Source organism: Penicillium subrubescens (assembly GCF_028828155.1).
Source record: "Penicillium subrubescens strain IBT 31985 chromosome Unknown utg000005l_segment0_segment0, whole genome shotgun sequence".
Classification (NCBI taxonomy): Eukaryota; Fungi; Ascomycota; class Eurotiomycetes; order Eurotiales; family Aspergillaceae; genus Penicillium; species Penicillium subrubescens.
This window is the reverse complement of record NW_026643155.1, coordinates 73,494-91,998: the sequence shown is the minus strand read 5'-3', so window position 1 is coordinate 91,998 and position 18,505 is coordinate 73,494. Positions and strand designations below refer to the sequence as shown.

The window sequence follows — 18,505 nt, the reverse complement described above, 5'->3', positions numbered from 1 at the left end:
TAATATGGGTAGAGATGGAACAAGGTGACCATTTTCAAGAATTTCCTTCCTTAGGCGGCAGGACTTCACCTAAGTTCAAGGTCTGGTTGTAAATCTCGTCATAGATTCTCATGGCCAACGGTCCTCGCGCTGAGTCCTCGGTTTTGACTTTGTCAACAAACCTCAAGCACCTGTCTTTAATATCCAATGCCCGGACGGTCACTGCTAATGGATCGGAATCCTCCTTGTCATGCCCCAGTATTTGGCTGATGTCTCGTAAAAGCGCTTGCATTTCCCGAAAAACCAGCATATCCGGAAGTAAGCCCATTTTAATCCAATCGAGGCCCGTTAATCGACAGCGAGGAAGAACCGTAAGTGTGGCCTGAATAATGGACAGTGAGCGGGTTGCGTTTTTTCGAACAAAATCTTGAGCAATCGGACCGTGAGCTTTGGTTTGGAGGATTCGTGCAATTCTTGTCGCTCCGATCTCGGCCACTGAAGCGTAGACCAACACGCCCAGAAAGACGAGCTGCATGCGGCCTTGCATGTTGACCATACATGCAACGGACGCGATACCAGAAAGTGACCCGGTAATAATCCACAGCCAGTGCCGGAAATCTTTATCCCACGAAGGATCGTACTCCCAAGTTGATCGTGCCCAAGTCTCCAGCGTCCTCTGTGGACCTTTGAAAATAACGGTTCCGCCTTCTTCACGCTCATAGACTGCAAACCGATCGCTGGACTCGGGAACAATTCGTGGAGGTGTGTGAACAGTAACCATAGAGTCGATTGATATAGCTACGGACGCGCCCCAGTGGAGACTGTAGAGGAGAAAGAGCGTGAATGCCCATATATCTGCCAGCAGGATGCCAAAGACCATCCCGGTCAAGACCATTGCCCCATTTATAATGCCGAGTAAGTTCAGTGTCCACCTTCCAGCCTGCCATCGGACGTTTCCGATCTCTGAGCGGATGAGAATTTCCTCTTCGTGGTCTTCGCCTGCAGGGTTCGCGTCTTTGTCGGTTTTCTTGGGTTTCTTCGGCTTTTGATGAACTCTGTCCACATATGCAATTGCAAAGTCGTTTCCCGGATGTTCCGAAGGCTCAAATGAGATAATATCACTGAGCCAAGTATTGCTGAGGTTGTATGGTAGCTGTCGGAACACGTTGCCAGAGATATCCGACCGAATCGGGAGCATGGTTGTGTCCTTAGCACACATTTTGATGGCGGGGTGGATCCACTTGAAAGGCGCTGTCAACCGCTCGACAAGCATCTGCATTGGAGGCAGAGTGCCCCCAATCATGGTCATATGTGGCCATATAAAGAGGTTTCTATCATACTGGGTGTAAAGTCTTGCCGCACTTCTGTCGGCACGCTGATTGTAAAGAATCGCTGCTACACCCAGCGGGTCGAAAGTGACGCCATAGTCCTTCTTCAGCTCTGGATGAGCTTCGCTCAGAGAGACTGGAAAATCCGTTGCCGCCTGGACATGATCAAGAAGGACGAAGAAATTTAGAGTGAAAAATGAGGACCTGAACAAAGTCATGAAGGCCTTGGACTGTTGTTTCTCGGCACGAGAATCAGGTATGTACCACGGTTCACAAAATAATTAGACAATCTTTAGGGGGGAAATTTGGGGGCTAAGCGCTGGCCTTGCTATTTGGGGTTTAGCGTCCAATTCGGCCAACAAAGCTCTGAAAGCCCGAGGCGGCAAGTCGCCGAGTCGATGCTGCAAATCCAGATATTGTCTTACGTGAGATCTTCAAATAGAAAACCATACCAACGACGCCGTTCACCGGGTCACCAATGACGAGTATGAAATTTTCGGGAACCAAGGCAGTATTCAAAAAGTGTCTGCTGGTAGAATGAACATGAGATCCAGCCAAGCTATATGGAAATGACCAATTTCTCTCCACTGACGCCCTGGCGCATTATTTCAAGGGCCCTTTCCAGAGCGCTCAACCCGTGCCCCACATGATGCACTGGCAATGGTAGCTTGTACTTTTCTTCTTGTAATAATCGCTCTAAGGCACAAACTATGTTCTGATTCCCTGGTAATTGAGGGAGATCGCGACCTCGAAACATGATCGAGTTCACGCCGTCCGGCGCATCAATCTGCTCGTCTCCTGTCCAGACCTGTGCATAGATCTTGGGACCGCTAGAGCTGAGAGCTTCAAAGATATCTTTTTGTGTGCGGCCGGCACCAACCACATCAAGGATCGCGTCGACGCCTTGACAGCCTCCAGTGGCCTGCTTTGCATCCTGGGGCAAAGAACTCGATTTCCTATCGATCGCTTCATCTACACCGAGGTGATTTTTGAGATGATCATGATGCCGAGTCGAGCTGGTCGCCAGAATTCTGCATTCAGGAATTGCGAGGCGAAGAAGCTGAATTGTGGCTGCACCGACCGCAGAGCTACCACCGAGAATCAGCACTGAAGAAGGCCGCACCCCTGAAGTTGGCCCGCCTTCAAGGAAGGGGAGTGAGATTTTTAGACCGATGCCGAGGGCTATGATGCCTGTGAGGTAGCAAACACTGGTGAAAGAGGAGAAGGTAAGTATAGGTTGGTACAATATTTTGGACAGATTCCTCCTCAGGCACCAAATAAGCACGGATGAACAATTGAGTGGAATCAAGGGAAAGGGGAAGCAAGAGAGACTAGACGCACCCCAAAGTAGCCCCTTCCTCCAGCGACGATGTTGCTGGAAGCTTAACCACATCTTTTCCCTGCACCACAGCATACTCCTGGTATGATCCCGAGCTATCACCAGGTGTGAACAATGCGATTACTCGATCTCCAACCCTGAAATGCCCTGCCTTATCACCCACTTGTTCGACGATGCCCGCTCCGTCTAGGCCGGGAACAAGGGGCCAAGAGGTGACTCGGTGGCCTTGATCAATCATTTTGTAATCAGCTGGATTGATGGCAACCGCTTTGACGCGAATGAGAACTTCCCTCGGCTGAATCACCAGAGGCTTTGGGGCGATGATGGCTTCTAAAGAGCCCCCTCTCTGCCGCACGAGGTATTTGGTGAAGTTCACGGCCATCTTCACAATCTTCTCTGAAGGGCAATTGACATCAGCCTCAAGATCAATAAAATAATATGAAGATGACATACAGCAATTCTTGTGGATGTCAGCCTTGACGAAAGCAAATGACAAAAATCCTGGCAAATGATGTTGCGCTTTCTCGGGTTCCACCATGACAATGCGTAGAAGCTCGGGGTGTTCTGGAATCCAGTACTTTTATCGCACGAAATTCTCAATTTCCGGGGCGTACAAAATGATATGGGCTGGGTGGTGCAATGGTCTATATATCATTCGAAGTGGGCAGAAGCCTGACCTTGCTGTCGGATTTAAGGGAAGCTATGCTCGGACTTAGACCAACAAGTGATGTCTCCGGGGGCCAAAAAAACCATGTTCGAAGAGGCAAAGAGTTACCGAAACACCCTGAACTGGTTTACTGAACGCTTTATTCGTGGTCAGGGCCATTTTCCCCCTTAGTCACAATGGATTTGTCCTGTACATTGTCGTACTGACAGGAAGCTAAGATTCTTTCTCTTCCCATCTGTGATGAAGGAAAGCGTCAACCAGACCCGAATAGATCATGATGATTCAAAATTGATCAAAAGTCGAGGTAGGTTTGGTACAGAAGCCTTTTTTTTGGCTTCCGATACGGGTTAGAAATGTCCCATGTTCTGCCATCTACTCGTAATTTTGTCTGATACGTAGTTTCTGATTCCCGTGTTGTTGGCAGATAAGATGTACAAGAGCGCTGAGTTTCGAGGTTTCGAGGTTTCGAGTCGATGAGCACACCCTTTACATGGCTCTTTATCATTTTCCCATACTCTAACAGAAGCATTCAGCCTATCAAATTACCTTGACTCAAAATATACGCGGTCGCAATACAATATTTGGCGCTTATGAAGTCATGTATCTTATGCACCGGGGGGAATTCTCAGGGGAGATACAGCCGCCAAATATGTAGCTCCAAGCTAAGAGACGCGTCGCGTCACCCCTCAATTGCCATCGGTCAACAATAATCTGGTTTCACGTGAGACTGCCAGCACATTCTCAAGAGTAATCTATGATTGGAATACCTAGCTTTTCTAGCTCTGTCAGTAGCATACTGACATGTCACTTCTCTCGCGGTGCTTTTTCCGATCGCGACGTCATTGGCGTCGAGTATTCGTTAGATCGCTGCCCGTAATTGGATTCACCCTATGTGCTGTGGGATGAGAAAAAAAGAAGAATTAAACGCGCGGTAAGCTAGGTAGGAATTTTCCAATCAACTGTGCCCACGTAATAATTCTTGTCGGTTTTGTCGATGTAGAATTGGGTCGGTTACCAGGCAGGTAAGCCTGGTCAGGAATATATATCGGCAAACCACGATCGACACCGGATAAATACTTGAATCTGATCGATGCCCCCACCCAGGGATCTAAGTTAATTTAAGCATCACTTACGAGATTGCCAAATGAGGACAGTAAGGTAGGCAATGATAAGATGTGGAGTCCTAGTCGATTCTACAAACGAAAGAAACACAACCCATTATTGAGTTGATAGTGGTTATCAGAGAGAGTGGGGACATTTGCGGACATCCACCAGCTAGGGTTAGTTCGGTACATGCCAAGGCCCAAATTGGAGTTAAACTCCATCAACCTCGGCAGTTCCTTAGGCCAAGTCCCGTGACAGTTGCTCTAAACGTTGAAATTTCCACCAAATCAAATTCGCATCTCACCCTGGAACTTAAGGTTTGCGACAGTTGCGAATAAATCCAATCATGTCAGCCAATCATCGGGCGCAGTCCCACACCAGCCCATATGGACTCAAACGAATCTACCTGCTGATCTACAACACTGTTTGTGCTGCACTATGGCTCCAGATCCTTGTGACTGTGATCCTCACATTGGTATCGTCGCCCGATGTCTCTGATGTATACACATCTGTTGAACCGTGGACACGATTCACACAAACTTTGGCTGTTGCAGAGATCATCCATGCGGCATGCGGTACAGCCTTCCCTCTTCTGACTCGAAGTTATCCTCGTTAATGTTATGTCTCAGGAATAACACGCTCACCTGTTTTTACTACCTTCACTCAAGTGTTTGCTCGCTCAACTCAGGTCTGGGCTGTGAACCATGCGTTCCCTGAGATGACTTCCACCTCCCGTGCTTACGGAGCCATGCTCCTTGCTTGGTCAACCGCAGATGTCATTCGGTATTCATACTTTGCGACGATGTTGGCAGGTTTGGAAAACTCCACGGTTTTGAAATGGCTCAGGTAAGTTCGAGGTGACGATGTGGAACTAACTTACCGGGCGATGACACATTGGGTGGTTTTTGGCTGATATGTAGTTACCCATCCCTTCACAAACGGCTGATTTTTCTGTACAGATACTCTCTCTTTGTGATACTCTACCCAGTTGGAATCGGAAGTGAATGGTGGTTGATGTATAGTTCCACCAAATTTACTGGCAATATCGCAGTTCTGGCATTGTTTTATTTTTTCCTGGGGCTATACGTTCCTGGTGAGTGAAAGCTAACCTCCCACAAACTACCCAGTCGTACGAGGAAATAAGGATTTAACCAGCACACAACAGGATCGGTGATGATGTATAAGTACATGCTGAAGCAGCGGCGGAAGGTTCTCGCTTGATCAAAAGACTCGATATACAGATTTGTTTGAATGGCAAGGAAGGATGATGGCGTCCATCTCATTATTGCAATGTGCAGGGAGCAGAAATGAAGGCACATTTTTTGTTCGACAGGGTGGATTTGATGGAGCACTCGTGAGATTGTGATAGGAATGCGTTCCAGAATGGCTCTTGTAGTCTGAGAAAGAGGTGAACGGAAATCCACAGCTGTACTCTAACATTACACGCGGACTGAAATTATAACTGTCGAATGAAAGTCTTCGTGTCTCCAATCCTAACGTATTAGACATCTATGGTGCTGGCTCTTCACTCGTAGCACATGAGCTTACGGCCGTAAGTGACGTCAGTCGTAGGGGTAGATAGGTCTCAAATCTACTCACAGGCATTTCCATCTGCTTTGGGCTATGAACATAATCCTGGTTTGATCCCCTATTCTAGCAAACAGATCCGATCCTTCGAGGCAACATAATTTTTAGGGTCAGGAAATTGATGCATACTTATCTCGCTCAATTTGTGTAGATCTATAGCTTACCGGAGAGGCAAACATCTAAATAATCAATCTTCAGCTACGCAGACTCAATAGAAAGAAATTCTAGATGAATAATTTCTCACAAAATTATTCAATGCGTCACTTCCCTTTCACTTTACGGACTAAACACTGCTAACTAAAATAGACTATGTCTTATGTGGCGGGTAAGAAAGGCGCGTTCATATTCCCTTGATCTTAGTTCGACGATTTGAAATTTCCCCGTGATTGATATCGGGGATATCATGTCGCATCCATTCTGACACTAGCCTTAGACATTCTAGCTAGCGGAATTCTATTTACTTAGGCCTCAAGACGCCTTCTGTCCTCTTCGATGCGGCAGTAAGAGGGGAAGGGGGCATATACCAGGGGAGTGCCATGTGAAACCACTCTTTTTGTGCACTACGTTCGTAGATAACAGAGTCCGGAAATGTGTAGCGATTTTGAATATTCAGCACCGTTTCTAGTTGATATGGAATATAAAATGCACGCTCTGCTGTTCAAATTCATCAAGATCGTCCAGAAACCCAATTTGATCATTCTCTCATATTCCTCTCCAAAAAGCAACCATCTATCACCAACCATGCAGTTCTTCCATACTGTGATTTTTCCTGCTGTGGCCATACTGGCTGCTACCGCCGACGCTGCTGAATGCTATTAGCAACGGGGTGCCAAGACCTGTCTTAACGACAATGACTTGCTTACCGCACGCTCGGTAAGTTAAGATACCATGAAGTATTAAATCGACGGGTTTCGTGTCTCTATAGACACTTCTTGCTAACATGACTGCAAGGAATACTGTAAGGGTGACGGCTGGCGAATGAACAAGGAGATTGTGAGCAGCATACATCTAACGATGAAACAAACTTGCCAGCTGAAACAGCTTCTAATCACTCAATTTATAGCCCTACTACGGTCAGAACGGTTGGGGAGGAACTATCACCGGATCAAACATTCCTACTCAGCAGTTGTGCTGGGACAGCACCCTTGATGTATGTGCTTTCTGCATTGCTTTCGAACGGTCTCCGTGTCTCTTTTAATTAAAAGGTCAATCTTTCTAACATTGACCCAGATCATCAACCAGTGTCTCGGACACAAGAACGGTGGCTCGTATTCCCAGAACGGATGGAATGTGAGCACCGACTTCTGCCCTTAAGCGCGTGAATGGAGGCTCAATCTAGGCCTTTCCCTTCGAATCGCCTTCAAATGATTGTGTAGCAATCCCTGAATGCTGAGGATGTCTCCTTTGCCGCTAAGGCCTATTATGTGCTTGTGTCTCTGATTACCAGTCCTCATTATACTCGCTCACCAGCTCAAATTCCCTGTCACAGGATGGCCGTTGTTGAAATATGTTGACCAATCCAAGAATTCTTAATCTCTCATTTGCTCCTCATCCAGGTTCAATTACCAAATCGCCATTACATTAGAGGGATAACACGTTTTCCTCCTCATATAGACCACTGGCCAAGCCTCATTAATAACCGGATAGCTCCTGGAAAGGATGGGAGTACTACGAGAAGTTCTCTCGCCATATTTAATCGATTTCGCCTTTGTAGATCCGTCAATGTAGACCTCCGGTTGTAGCGTCCCGTGGCAGAGGTCCAAGCCTGAAGCTACGTTTCAAAATGTCAGACGGGTAAGACAAATAAAATTGAAAGAAAACTCATTTGAAGGAAGGAAATAGATTCTCGATCAATTCAGCAGTGGTTTTTCGTTCTTCGAATCGATCTGTGGCTGGATGAGTTGTTCTGAAATCGTCATAGCCATGCTACCCCACGCATCCTCTACTGACGTCTTGGCGCCGGTAGAAGTTGCCATCTTGCAGTAAATGGACTTCAGTAGGGGATACTTCACGATCGGCCAGTTCTAATGCATAGATCCTAGTCAGGAATAATTACCACAAGAATCACCAGCTGTGTTTTAGGTTCTATACTCAAAGAGGTAATTAAATCGAACCCCAAATTCTTTGGGCTGAATGGACCCCAGGTAGACCCCTATTCCCTCAACTGTGTGTGTTCGGTAACTTTGGTGACGTCGGTGGACCCATTGGACCCTGTTTGACCCCGTTACCTTGTGAAGCCCCAATTTCCACGTTTCCATGCTTTTTTACTTCTTGTCCAGCCCCGTATTATTTTCATTTAAATTCGGTCCCTGCCCAGACTTCTTGGATGATGATTTAAGGAAAGATAGTCAATCTTAATCCTCAATCTGCCCAGCCTTGGCCTGCCGACCGGGAAGGAAGCAGAATACATACGATGAGACCCGCTATGTCGTCGCGCCAAGCTCTAGGGCAGGCCGCATTCTTCGTCGTCTCATTTGCCCCTTTTCTGGTCTCCGCTTCTCCCGCTCCCACAGCCTTTGTGAACAACAATGACGTCTCTCCACCATTCCCCGCCATTACACCCTCTCCCGTCGAAAAGAACCCATCTCCAGTCGTTCAACGAGACATCCTGAGTGATGTGGAATCGGATGTAAACAATGTGCTCTCCTCACTGGGCTCCGACCTGCCCTCATGGGTTGCATCGGGGGTCCCTAATTATTTTCAAAATTTTCCCACAGGGGACGCTGTCGCAAGCTCCCTCGGATTGAAGAGCTCGGACTTGGCAGCATTGCCGACCAACGTGTTGAACATTGACCCTTATGCCAACTGGACTAACTCCGGATGGAACGTTCGCTTCCATGGCAATGTTTACAAGCAGCCTAATACCTCGGTCGCCGATTTGAACAAGCTCGCCAATGTTTTCCTCATCGACACCAAAATAGCGGACCTCCCCGAATCCCAGCAGGAACAGGCACGCAACCTGACAGCCGAGATCTTCGTCGTTCAGCAGCCTCACGTGGCCGTTAATACAATTCACCTGGAGCCTGCCGCGTCTCAGGGATCGAGTGGACAGCCTGGTGGGGGTGGTTCATCCCACACGACGGGCGGCTGGCAAAACGTGACCCTGCCATACAACACCACGGCCGAAGGAGATTTCGATGTCTTTGTGCCAATTGCCAGCAACGGACTTACTGCTGGAAATAAAACATCGGCCATCCAGAGACTCAACACCCATGTCGATGGCGCATCCATTGGAAATGCCACTGCGTACTTGGTGCCCCCAACTGGACTGACCGTCGTTTCCGACATTGACGATATCCTCCGAATCACCAAAATTTATGAACCTAAGGAAGGCCTATTCAACTCCTTCGCTAAGGCCTTCACCCCATGGGAGAATATGCCTTTGATTTACTCCAACTGGTCCTCGAGTTTGCCAAATATGCATTTCCACTACCTGGTAGGTCTACGACGCCTCTATAAGCTATTTGAAACCCTACTAACTTCCCCCTCTAGACCACAACCCCCGAGCAAGTCACCAGGAACTACATGCAATTTATCTACTCCACATACCCAGGCGGCTCCTTTGATACCCGTCCTCTGAACTTCAGCGATGTCTCCGCCACCCTCTCGATTCGCAAGTTCTTGCTGCAGAAGATTTTCGAAACCTTCCCCCAGCGCAAGTTCATCTTGATTGCAGACACCAGCAACAGCGACGTGATGCGCGACTACCCCGAAATGGCGACCGAGTTCCCAGGTCAGGTGCAATGTATTTTCCTTCGCAACACCTCTGCCACGGACTCGGGCGACAAGTTCCCTTACGACACGTCTGGATTCAAGAATCTCCCCCAGTCCCAGTACATGTTCTTTCTGAACCCAGATGACCTTAGCAATCTGGATATCGCGAATGGCGAGTGTTACAACAAGTCGATTCCCCAGAACTTGACTTTTAGTTACCAGGGACTACCATTTGGACTGGGAAAGCATTCTGGAGCTGGTGGCGGTTTGTCAACAAGAGAAGTGGTTGGCGCAAGCAGTCTTATGGCGCTGGTCGCTTCGATGCTCACAGCGGCTTTCATGTTCCTCTAGAACTCGTACATAGTCGGGAGTAATGTTATCAAGATCTTTCAGAACACGATGCTCAATATCATTGACCGCTGAATCACCATTTTTGGTTCTTTTATACTGTCCTTGAATGGTAATTACCAGTAGCTTGTCCTGGTTGAGTTGTCCAGGTGCCACACAACCAGTTATAATATATATTCTTCCTTGCCGAAACATACACCGTGCGCAAACCTGCACCTAGTCTGTCAAATTTTGACCAGTGTTGCAAAATGGGGACCCTTTTGTGTCTGCTCTAATTCATCAATACTCTTGGGGATCAATCAATTGTTCATGACGTTTCCCGCACTTTGCCATAAAAAGCGATATAGGAAACGACAACTATGTCCGTCCCCGTACATATAGAATGTTCTACTCCTAAAAGCGGAAATGGAGCCTCTTCTAGGCCTACCGTGGCCTAATCACCAGGCTATGCACTGATCTAGTGTGATGTGAGTAAAGACAAGGATACGAACCGGTGTCACTATATAGTAACCAAGGAGCCTAGATCCAAGTGATGATATACACCGTCTTATTTCTTCTAAAGCTAGTACATACTCCCTCCATTTACCGAGGAGAATAAATCAGGAAACTGGAATCGTAGCTTAATGCATTTACGTTTTAGTCTAGTCGCCCGCAAAACCATTAGCCACACACGGGATATCCTTGTGTGGCTCATCAATAGATTATGGATCGCTCAACCAGAGGTCCTCAACCGACTCTTCAATCGGGATGTCAAATTATACTTTCCGTTCTCCCAAAGACTCGTCCATCCCCGCAGGGTTAAGCTCAAGCGAGCTCGATGGCTTCCATGGGTCTTTCTCAGTTCACGTAGCATAGATTCTTCCAGATTCTCTAAGACATATCCAATATACTGCTTGTATATCCCGGGAGGATACCCACTGATAGGGTAAAACCTACCAGCATACTCTTATCAGTGAACAAAGGTGACTTGAGTCGAAAGTGTAAGATATGGAAGATAGGGAGAGGAAGAAAAGATGATGGTATTCGGAGTTAGAAGGAAGATCTAGAAGAGGTCTGGGGGATCTAAATAGGTAATCAGTTAGTTAGTGGTCACATGGCAGTGGGCAGGATGACTAATAGCGCTAACAGAAAGATCGTCACCATACGGAGTTCTCACGCGCTTTGATACAAGGGCCTTGTACATCAGCAGAGCTTCCCGGGGACAGAAGTTCCGAGTACCCGAATTTAAGCCAATACAAAGAAGTAGTCAGCAGGGTTTCATTCTATAACTCATTTGCGTTGGTCCGCGCACTTTCATCACATCGCCCGTGTATGATTTTGTGTGGACCACGAAGTCCTATTGTAGCCGCCGTCGGCCGGGTCATTTCAGAGATTTATTGCGATGAATTATCGAGATCCTGTCCCACATGATGAAGAAAGGATACTCGAAAATAGAAGCTAAGCGTGATAAAGAACGGAACTGGGCTCGTTATACTAATGGAGAAACATGCGATAGTAATCTGTTCTCACTAAACGAGAGAACGTGGCACATGGGTGGAAATGTTGCGGGTTAGAATCATATGGGAGGAATATATTAACACACAACCTAGTGCCTTGGGCAAGATTTATGTAGCCGATGGTCATCCTTTGGCTTGCAATGGAGTTTCCCGGAAATAGTGCTTATCTTTATCCAAAATAATGTCTCTTCTTTTCCTGAGTATCTGCACCGTCGTCCTCCCGACAGTGAACGGGGAATGTCTTCTAATTTGTCTGCCTGTGCCTCCTCCGGCTGTCTTTTGAACAGGTATTATTATTTTGGAGCCACTTTGCCGGATCCTTGATAGCTAAATAATTTCGGACTCACATATTCACTAATCATTGATGGTAAGTCTCATGAAGACATGCCAAGAGTAAGTTCAAATGGTCAACGGATTTCTAGAGATCGCAAGTCACGCTACTGGTCCTTTTTTGCAAGTTCTTACAAGCCATCCGGATTCATTTTGCAAGAGAGACCGGTCCATGAATCAATTCTACACCAACACGGTAGGTCCCCGTGTAATAAAGGTATATTGAGGCGTATGTAACTCAGCGTCCATGCCAAGGGATAAAATTGAAACAGACAGAATTCCAGAACTTTGTTACCAATGAGAAAATCATAATGACTTGAAAACCGAGTTCATATCGGTTTTCAATCATAACAATGCCGAAGATGCCGGTCATTTCAATTGTCCGAGATTAGGCCTCCGTCGGTCGGTATAGTGTCCACGAATGATGGGAACTCCAGCTTCTTTAGCCACTATGTAGCACGACCAATTTCTAGCCGTGCTCTTATTGTACGGAATTCTACACAGCAACAATGAATGGCGCAATAAGTTGCCTGATAACCGAGGCGGACAATTTGGTCATGGTAGAAGAGGGTGGCGGGAAATTCGCGTAGACCTTTGTGACGGCCACCAGGCAGAAAATACGAAGGTCATGGTGCCGTCTGACTTTGCAGGAGATGCCAGCAGGAATCACGGTTTGACATTGGAATTACAATATACTACGTACTAACATCTACATAGGTTTCCTGGTCTGTTATCGTCCTGATTATTAAAAAAAAAGCTTAACTCCCCTGCTCATTTTGACTGTATGGAATTGAAGCAATTTTTCCCTCACGACCGACCGGGCCGATTTAGCGTGAATGCGAGCTGCTGATCTTTCCTATTCGCGAGACCTCCGCACTTGTTGCATGCAGGATTGTTTGGCTAGACTATTTGCTGAGCCTATTGCATGTCTTAGCCCAAGCCTTGTCAGTCCCCCGATCCCGCTTTCTCTCTCCCTCTTTCCTGTGCCGCGAATGCGTCCATACCGGCAGGACTTCTCGCCCTCATTCCTGCCGACTTCCAACATCATGTTTTTTTACCCGCGAGATCACTCTATCAAAACTTAAAACAAGGGGCGTTAATAAGGACTCAGAACTTAGCCGCCCGCGAGTTCCGGTTAAGGTGTCGGCCACGATGGCTTATTCCCCCACCCGGAGTTCTTCTCGAATAATCTCCAAGTTCTCGATCCAAGTTCCCAACCTTTCGAAAGTTTGCGGGGGAAGTCTCTTCCCAAAATCAAGCTCTGCGGTGGTACGGCTTGGTGGGATGCTTCTAGATCGTGGCGTTTCTCTCGCCGGAGAATTGCTGCTTCCGGGTCAATGGAACTTGGAACTTGGAACTTGGGCATCCAGAATCATTCCGTCGGTTAGTGTGAGCCATGATCACGCCTCTTCCTGGGCTCTGGCTGGTTGGTGGTACAGTGTGGTGGTGTGGGTCTACTGGATGTGGCGTTCCATTCGCCGGATAATTGCCTGCTTTGGAGGTCGGACCATTGGGGGGAGTCCAGAATTTTCCCTCTCTTCAGTTAGTGGGACTTATGCCTGTCCCCCGTCCCAAGATCTTTTATTGTTGTGTACTCTGATTCCCTGTCCACGGTCCAGGTGGTTCAATTCAGTTGAACCTATCATAATGAGCGAGTAAATTTAACCGAGGAGCTGAGAGAGGATAAGCGCTAATTGCTAGTTAGCGCTGTGCTTGACTTCGGGTATCGAATACCAGGGAAATGTTCCGCAAACGACCCATTCAGAATGTCTTCGAACGCTGGCCTCCGAACATGAAATCGGAAGCTCACACGTTGGGGCAATTATTGGGTGCAGGATCCAAGATAAATACGATCGATATTGAAAGAACCTGACGAATCCCAGAGTCAAACGTAACTCGGTAACTCGGTGTCATCTCACCCGCGGGCTTTGGGCTCGGCCAGTTTTACCCCGGACGGTCGCTACCCCAGTTGGTTACAACCCCGCCCCATAACCCCGGACGGATCCTGAATCTCCTCCAATGGAGAGAAAAAGGAGCAATACCGAGATTGGATAGAACAAGATATGAAATTACATTAACGGAGCAATGTAGTACTGTATGTGTGCATAATTCATTTGCCCTGACTATTCTTCGAAGTCGAGACCTTGGGTTAAGTACAGTTGTGATAATCATTCTCTAACTACTTATGAAAGTAGGGTGGCTAATTGCAGTTATGGTAGTTGCCTTCTGAGTAGTCTAGGTACTCTTTCAAAGCTAGGGTCAAGTTTAACGCTAACACTAGTTAGCGCTTATCCCTTGCCTATGTATCTACTTACTTCGGTTAAATTATTTCTAGTTTAATTCTAATAGGCTCTGCGGGACTTGAAACGGCCCGGGAAGGGAAAATCGGGAAGAGATTTCAAAAATAGGGGGGTCAGATGGCACCGAATTGCCACTTCAGCAGACCCCGCAAATGAACCAGTACATTTCCTCCCGAGTAAGTACCTATCAGATTACTTCGTTCAACAGGAGCGCTCCATAATCAAGTGACACTACTACCGCAGTGCCCCGGAAAAATGACCCTCTATGAGTGGTGGCCCGTGGGGATGTTGGGTTGAGGAGGTCAAGGTCCGGGGCAAGCTTAACTCAATTCAGCTAAGATCTGGATCACTATCACGAGCGTGTTGTCACAGGTATAAAGATCCGAAACCCCCAGTCATGCCTGCCTTTCTTTCATTCACCCGTTTCTCTCGGCAATCGTCAACATGACTAGCGACAACACCGAGAAGCAGACCTCAGCGGAAGAGGTCGAGGCGCAGCCCGGTCCTGTTTACGATGTCGGCAAGAATGTCGATTACGATAGAGCGGGCGCTATTGAGGCCGAGCAGGTCGAACATAATATGACTGTGCTTCAGGCTGTCAAGGCCTATCCCGCTGCCAGTTGGTGGGCATTCGTTATGTCATGCACCATTGTAAGTTTTTACCCTTGATAGGCAGATTATTTCTTTCCTCTAACGTTTCAATAGATCATGGAGTCATACTGTGTATTCCTAATGGGACAGTTCATTGCCACAAAACGATTCGCCCAGGACTTTGGTGTCAAGAGCGATGTAACCGGCGAGTGGATTATCGAAGCTTCATGGCAGTCAGCATTCCAGTGCAGCGGTCCCCTTGGTGCCTTCATCGGTGTATTTGTTGCAGGTCCCATTACCAGTTGGATTGGATATCGATGGGCAACCATTGGCGGCCTCATGGCTTTGAACGCATTCATCTTCATCTTCTACTTCGGCAACAGTCAGGGCATGTTTTTCGCATCCCAGATCCTAGAAGGCATTCCCTGGGGAATCTTCGTGGCTAATGCCCCGGCGTATTGTGCTGAGATTGTGCCATTGAGATTGAGAGCTCCAGCAACGCAGATGTTGCAGATGTTTTGGGCAATTGGATCGATCATTGTCGGTGGTATCACATACCACTATCAAACCAAGGATGACCCGTCAGCATACAGGTTAGTCAGCTCCCGCAGATTAGTCATCGATGAACACCACTAACTGGAATAATCACAGAGTTCCTATTGCGCTGCAGTGGATGTTCCCTACTCCCCTCGCTATCCTACTTTTCCTTGCGCCTGAGTCGCCCTGGTGGCTCGTGCGAAAGGGCCGTCTGGCCGAGGCAGAGAAGGCAGTGCGACGTCTTGGACGCGCCAGTGCAAATGATAATCCCGCCGATGCAGTTGCAATGATGCGTCGCACGATCGAACTCGAGAAGACTGAGAAGAAGCCCAATCTCATTGAACTGTGGAAAGGCACCGATCGCTACCGCACATTGATTGTTTGCGGTGTGTACGCATCTCAGAATTTGACTGGCAATTTGATTGCGAACCAGGCCGTGTACTTTTTCAAACGTGAGTCCAGCCATATCCTTTAAACTTATACCAGACTAACATCAGTTCAGAGGCCGGCATGGCTGAAAACACCGCATTCGCACTTGGTCTCATCACTTCTGCCCTCCAGTGGATCATGGTCATGCTCTCTTGGATTCTCACCACATACCTCGGCCGACGTACCATCTATGTCTACGGTCAACTCATCAACTGTGTATTCTTGGTTGCACTCGGTATTGCGGCTTCAGTTGGCCATAGTAACGCGGCTAGCAATGCGCAAGCATCACTTGGCTTGATTGTTTCGGTCCTGTTCTGCTTGGGACCCGCCCCTGCTTCATGGGTCATCATCGGCGAGACACCCTCCGTTCGTCTCAGGCCACTGACAACCGGTATTGGACGAGGTGCCTACTACGTGGTCAATATTCCTTGCATCTTCCTCAGCAGCTACATGCTCAACTCTGATAAGTGGAACCTGGGTGGCAAGAGCGGCTACGTCTGGGCTGGTACCGCCTTCATCTGCACTGCCATGTCTTACATCTGGATTCCCGAGATGAAGGACAGGTCCTTCCGTGAGATCGACATCTTGTTCAATCGTAAGGTGTCTGCTCGCAAGTGGAAGGAGACCGTTGTCGATATGCAGGATGACGAGTAGACGGATGTTTACTTTGATCATCTTGTGTGGCCTGAGAGAGGCTTCTGTCGAAGCCAACGGGGGCCTAGCTCCATTAACTTTGTATTTTCCTCGCAGAAAGTAGATGCGGAATCGCTCCAGCGTCCAACAAATTAATCATTGGCCAATTTGGTCTTACTCTTTATATAATTTTGGAAAAGTAGTTCATAGAATAAATAATGCCGATCTGGGTTGTGAGTGCGTTTTTGACGCCCAAGTGGTCATAGTCATCTCCTTGCCTTTGTGAAAATGGCGCAGTTTCATCCCGATGGAGGTCGTTGTACTCCTCGATAGCCACGCGGACCTCGAGACTTCCAGCTCCACAGTCGGCGCTCGGACTCAGAAGGCTGAGATGGTGTATATTCCTCACTTGGGAAATTCGGATGAGGACAAATCCACTAGAAATGGCTTCGTATTTATTGGCAGACGGCAACCTTTGGTTTGGCGAGGTCAATGATGACGTCCTCGATAACCATCAAGGAGTAGCTTGACAGCTTAATCGTTGTGACCACCCCAATTCTCCGGGATTTCCACGCCGAGGACAGGCACTTGGCCAAGGTCTCCCGAACTGACCAGCTCAGCGGTATTGTCGCGGGCAGCCTTGACGAAGACGAGTTTTGGAAATGGGAAATTATTATCCCATGACAGCGCCCACGGCACTGCTGGCACAGGAAGCGAAGAGAGAGAGAGAGAGAGAGAGAGGGAGACTGAGTCTATTGGTCTATCTAGGAACATGAAGACGAAGACGACTAAGAGAAGAAGAAGCAGAAGGGAACAGAACAGGGTCTATAAGGCCCTGAAGCACAAAGGAAAGGAACAGGCCTAGACCTGGCAGGAAATCACCGGCCTGCTTCATGCAGGGCCAAAGAAGACGACAAAACCCTGCAAGCCCTCGAGGTCAAAGGGATCGAGTCATCATCCCAGATTCCAAGTACATGTCGCTTGGGCTTGGGTCATGGAGTGATCTTGGGAGTGAAATGTGACATCTGGTTGCAACTCCATCTTGAGGTAGTTTACCTGAACGGCAATAGGCTTTCCTATGGTACCGCGGGCGGAATACAAATCCAGTTGGCACTTTTCAGCTCGGCTACCCTTATTTTTGGAAATACATTTGTCCTTGACTTGAGAAGTTATATTAGCGACCAGTGTGTTGTTCCAGTATTTACAATGGGTAGATTACGGCATAGAATTTGGATGAGTGGATGACTTGATGTGTGATCGTGTAGATCCCGCATTCACCAATTTTAGTCGATAGGAAAAATATGTAGAGACATGTAGAAAGATATTGTCAGCATAGACGGGGAATGTAAGAAACTTAAATAATGAAATTAAATGGTGAAATGCATAGAATTCGTGCAAAATATATAATAAACACGTTAACTTTGGACCCTTACGAGTCTACAGTAGCTGGGATCGGTCAGCGGTTGAGACCCCTCTTAGGTGTCATACCTGACTTGAGACGAGGAAACTTGAAACAAGGGGCCGAGAAATGCCAGGAAACTACAATTTTAGATGGAAATATCTCACACGCAGTCTCCAGGCTTCATGGGGCAAAATCTCTCGATCCCACGTGGATCGCATTGTGGACCTGGTGACTCGATACCTGAACTTTACCTTCAAGTCCGTCCTCTCGGTTGTCACTTTTCGTGACAAGCCGTGGAAGAACCTAAAGATTGCTCTCGATAAAAAGGTTGACGACTCCCATGAAGATCTCGACAAACTCTTACAGGATGAGCATGGTCATCCAATTACATATAACCACTACTACACCGACAAAATCCAGAAGGCGCGACAGGGGAAAATGCCAACGAGTTCTCCATAACTCGCCAAACTCCTACAGGATGGGCAAGGTCATACAATCACATACAATCACTACTACACCGACAACATCCAGAAGGTGCGATCCAGACGGAGCGACGAGAGAACTTGAATGGATTACTCGGAATTTCAGCGACATCCATGTTCGAGCCAGATGCTTACCGTGGTAGACTAACTATAAATTACAGAACTGAGTTACAGAGAAATGCCAAGACTACGTGATCCGTTACAAGCCCAGATCTCAGACCAGGAACCCCAGATCAATA

At 47.6% G+C, this 18,505-nt stretch overlaps 7 protein-coding genes across 7 annotated transcripts; 5 read left to right on the top strand and 2 right to left on the bottom strand.

Annotated features, from left to right (window-relative positions):
- Positions 1-34: 34 nt before the first annotated feature.
- Positions 35-1,525, bottom strand: N7473_006569 (uncharacterized protein; the record flags this gene model as incomplete). Its single annotated transcript, XM_057152509.1, has 1 exon — positions 35-1,525. One exon carries the CDS (start codon positions 1,523-1,525, stop codon positions 35-37), a length of 1,491 nt encoding a protein of 496 aa, XP_057006847.1.
- Positions 1,526-1,866: 341 nt separating this feature from the next.
- Positions 1,867-3,028, bottom strand: N7473_006568 (zinc-binding alcohol dehydrogenase family protein; the record flags this gene model as incomplete). Its single annotated transcript, XM_057152508.1, has 2 exons — positions 1,867-2,515; positions 2,649-3,028. 2 exons carry the CDS (start codon positions 3,026-3,028, stop codon positions 1,867-1,869), a joined length of 1,029 nt encoding a protein of 342 aa, XP_057006846.1.
- Positions 3,029-4,763: 1,735 nt separating this feature from the next.
- Positions 4,764-5,638, top strand: N7473_006567 (protein tyrosine phosphatase-like domain-containing protein; the record flags this gene model as incomplete). The annotated part of the gene is made up of 4 exons (XM_057152507.1): positions 4,764-4,992; positions 5,047-5,263; positions 5,377-5,510; positions 5,583-5,638. The coding sequence occupies 4 exons, from the start codon at positions 4,764-4,766 to the stop codon at positions 5,636-5,638; spliced, it is 636 nt and encodes a 211-aa protein (XP_057006845.1).
- Positions 5,639-6,745: 1,107 nt separating this feature from the next.
- On the top strand, positions 6,746-7,318 carry N7473_006566 (uncharacterized protein; the record flags this gene model as incomplete). Its single annotated transcript, XM_057152506.1, has 4 exons — positions 6,746-6,763; positions 6,824-6,877; positions 7,068-7,154; positions 7,235-7,318. The coding sequence occupies 4 exons, from the start codon at positions 6,746-6,748 to the stop codon at positions 7,316-7,318; spliced, it is 243 nt and encodes an 80-aa protein (XP_057006844.1).
- A 1,000-nt stretch (positions 7,319-8,318) lies between these two features.
- On the top strand, positions 8,319-10,131 carry N7473_006565 (phosphatidate phosphatase App1 family protein). Its single transcript, XM_057152505.1, has 2 exons — positions 8,319-9,440; positions 9,497-10,131. Exons 1-2 carry the CDS (start codon positions 8,418-8,420, stop codon positions 10,067-10,069), a joined length of 1,596 nt encoding a protein of 531 aa, XP_057006843.1. The 5' UTR covers positions 8,319-8,417; the 3' UTR covers positions 10,070-10,131.
- Positions 10,132-14,636: 4,505 nt separating this feature from the next.
- On the top strand, positions 14,637-16,403 carry N7473_006564 (putative MFS maltose transporter; the record flags this gene model as incomplete). Its single annotated transcript, XM_057152504.1, has 4 exons — positions 14,637-14,843; positions 14,898-15,376; positions 15,435-15,772; positions 15,823-16,403. 4 exons carry the CDS (start codon positions 14,637-14,639, stop codon positions 16,401-16,403), a joined length of 1,605 nt encoding a protein of 534 aa, XP_057006842.1.
- Positions 16,404-17,910: 1,507 nt separating this feature from the next.
- On the top strand, positions 17,911-18,243 carry N7473_006563 (Dynamin; the record flags this gene model as incomplete). The annotated part of the gene is made up of 1 exon (XM_057152503.1): positions 17,911-18,243. The coding sequence occupies one exon, from the start codon at positions 17,911-17,913 to the stop codon at positions 18,241-18,243; it is 333 nt and encodes a 110-aa protein (XP_057006841.1).
- Between the last annotated feature and the right edge of the window lie 262 nt (positions 18,244-18,505).

What these genes read in the sequence shown, in the direction of transcription:
- N7473_006565 (XM_057152505.1), top strand. Translation starts at nt 8,418, where the DNA reads ATGAGACCCGCTATGTCGTCGCGCCAAGCTCTAGGGCAGGCCGCATTC. An exon ending in ATATGCATTTCCACTACCTG is followed by an intron (nt 9,441 to 9,496) that starts GTAGGTCTACGA and finishes TTCCCCCTCTAG; the next exon opens with ACCACAACCCCCGAGCAAGT.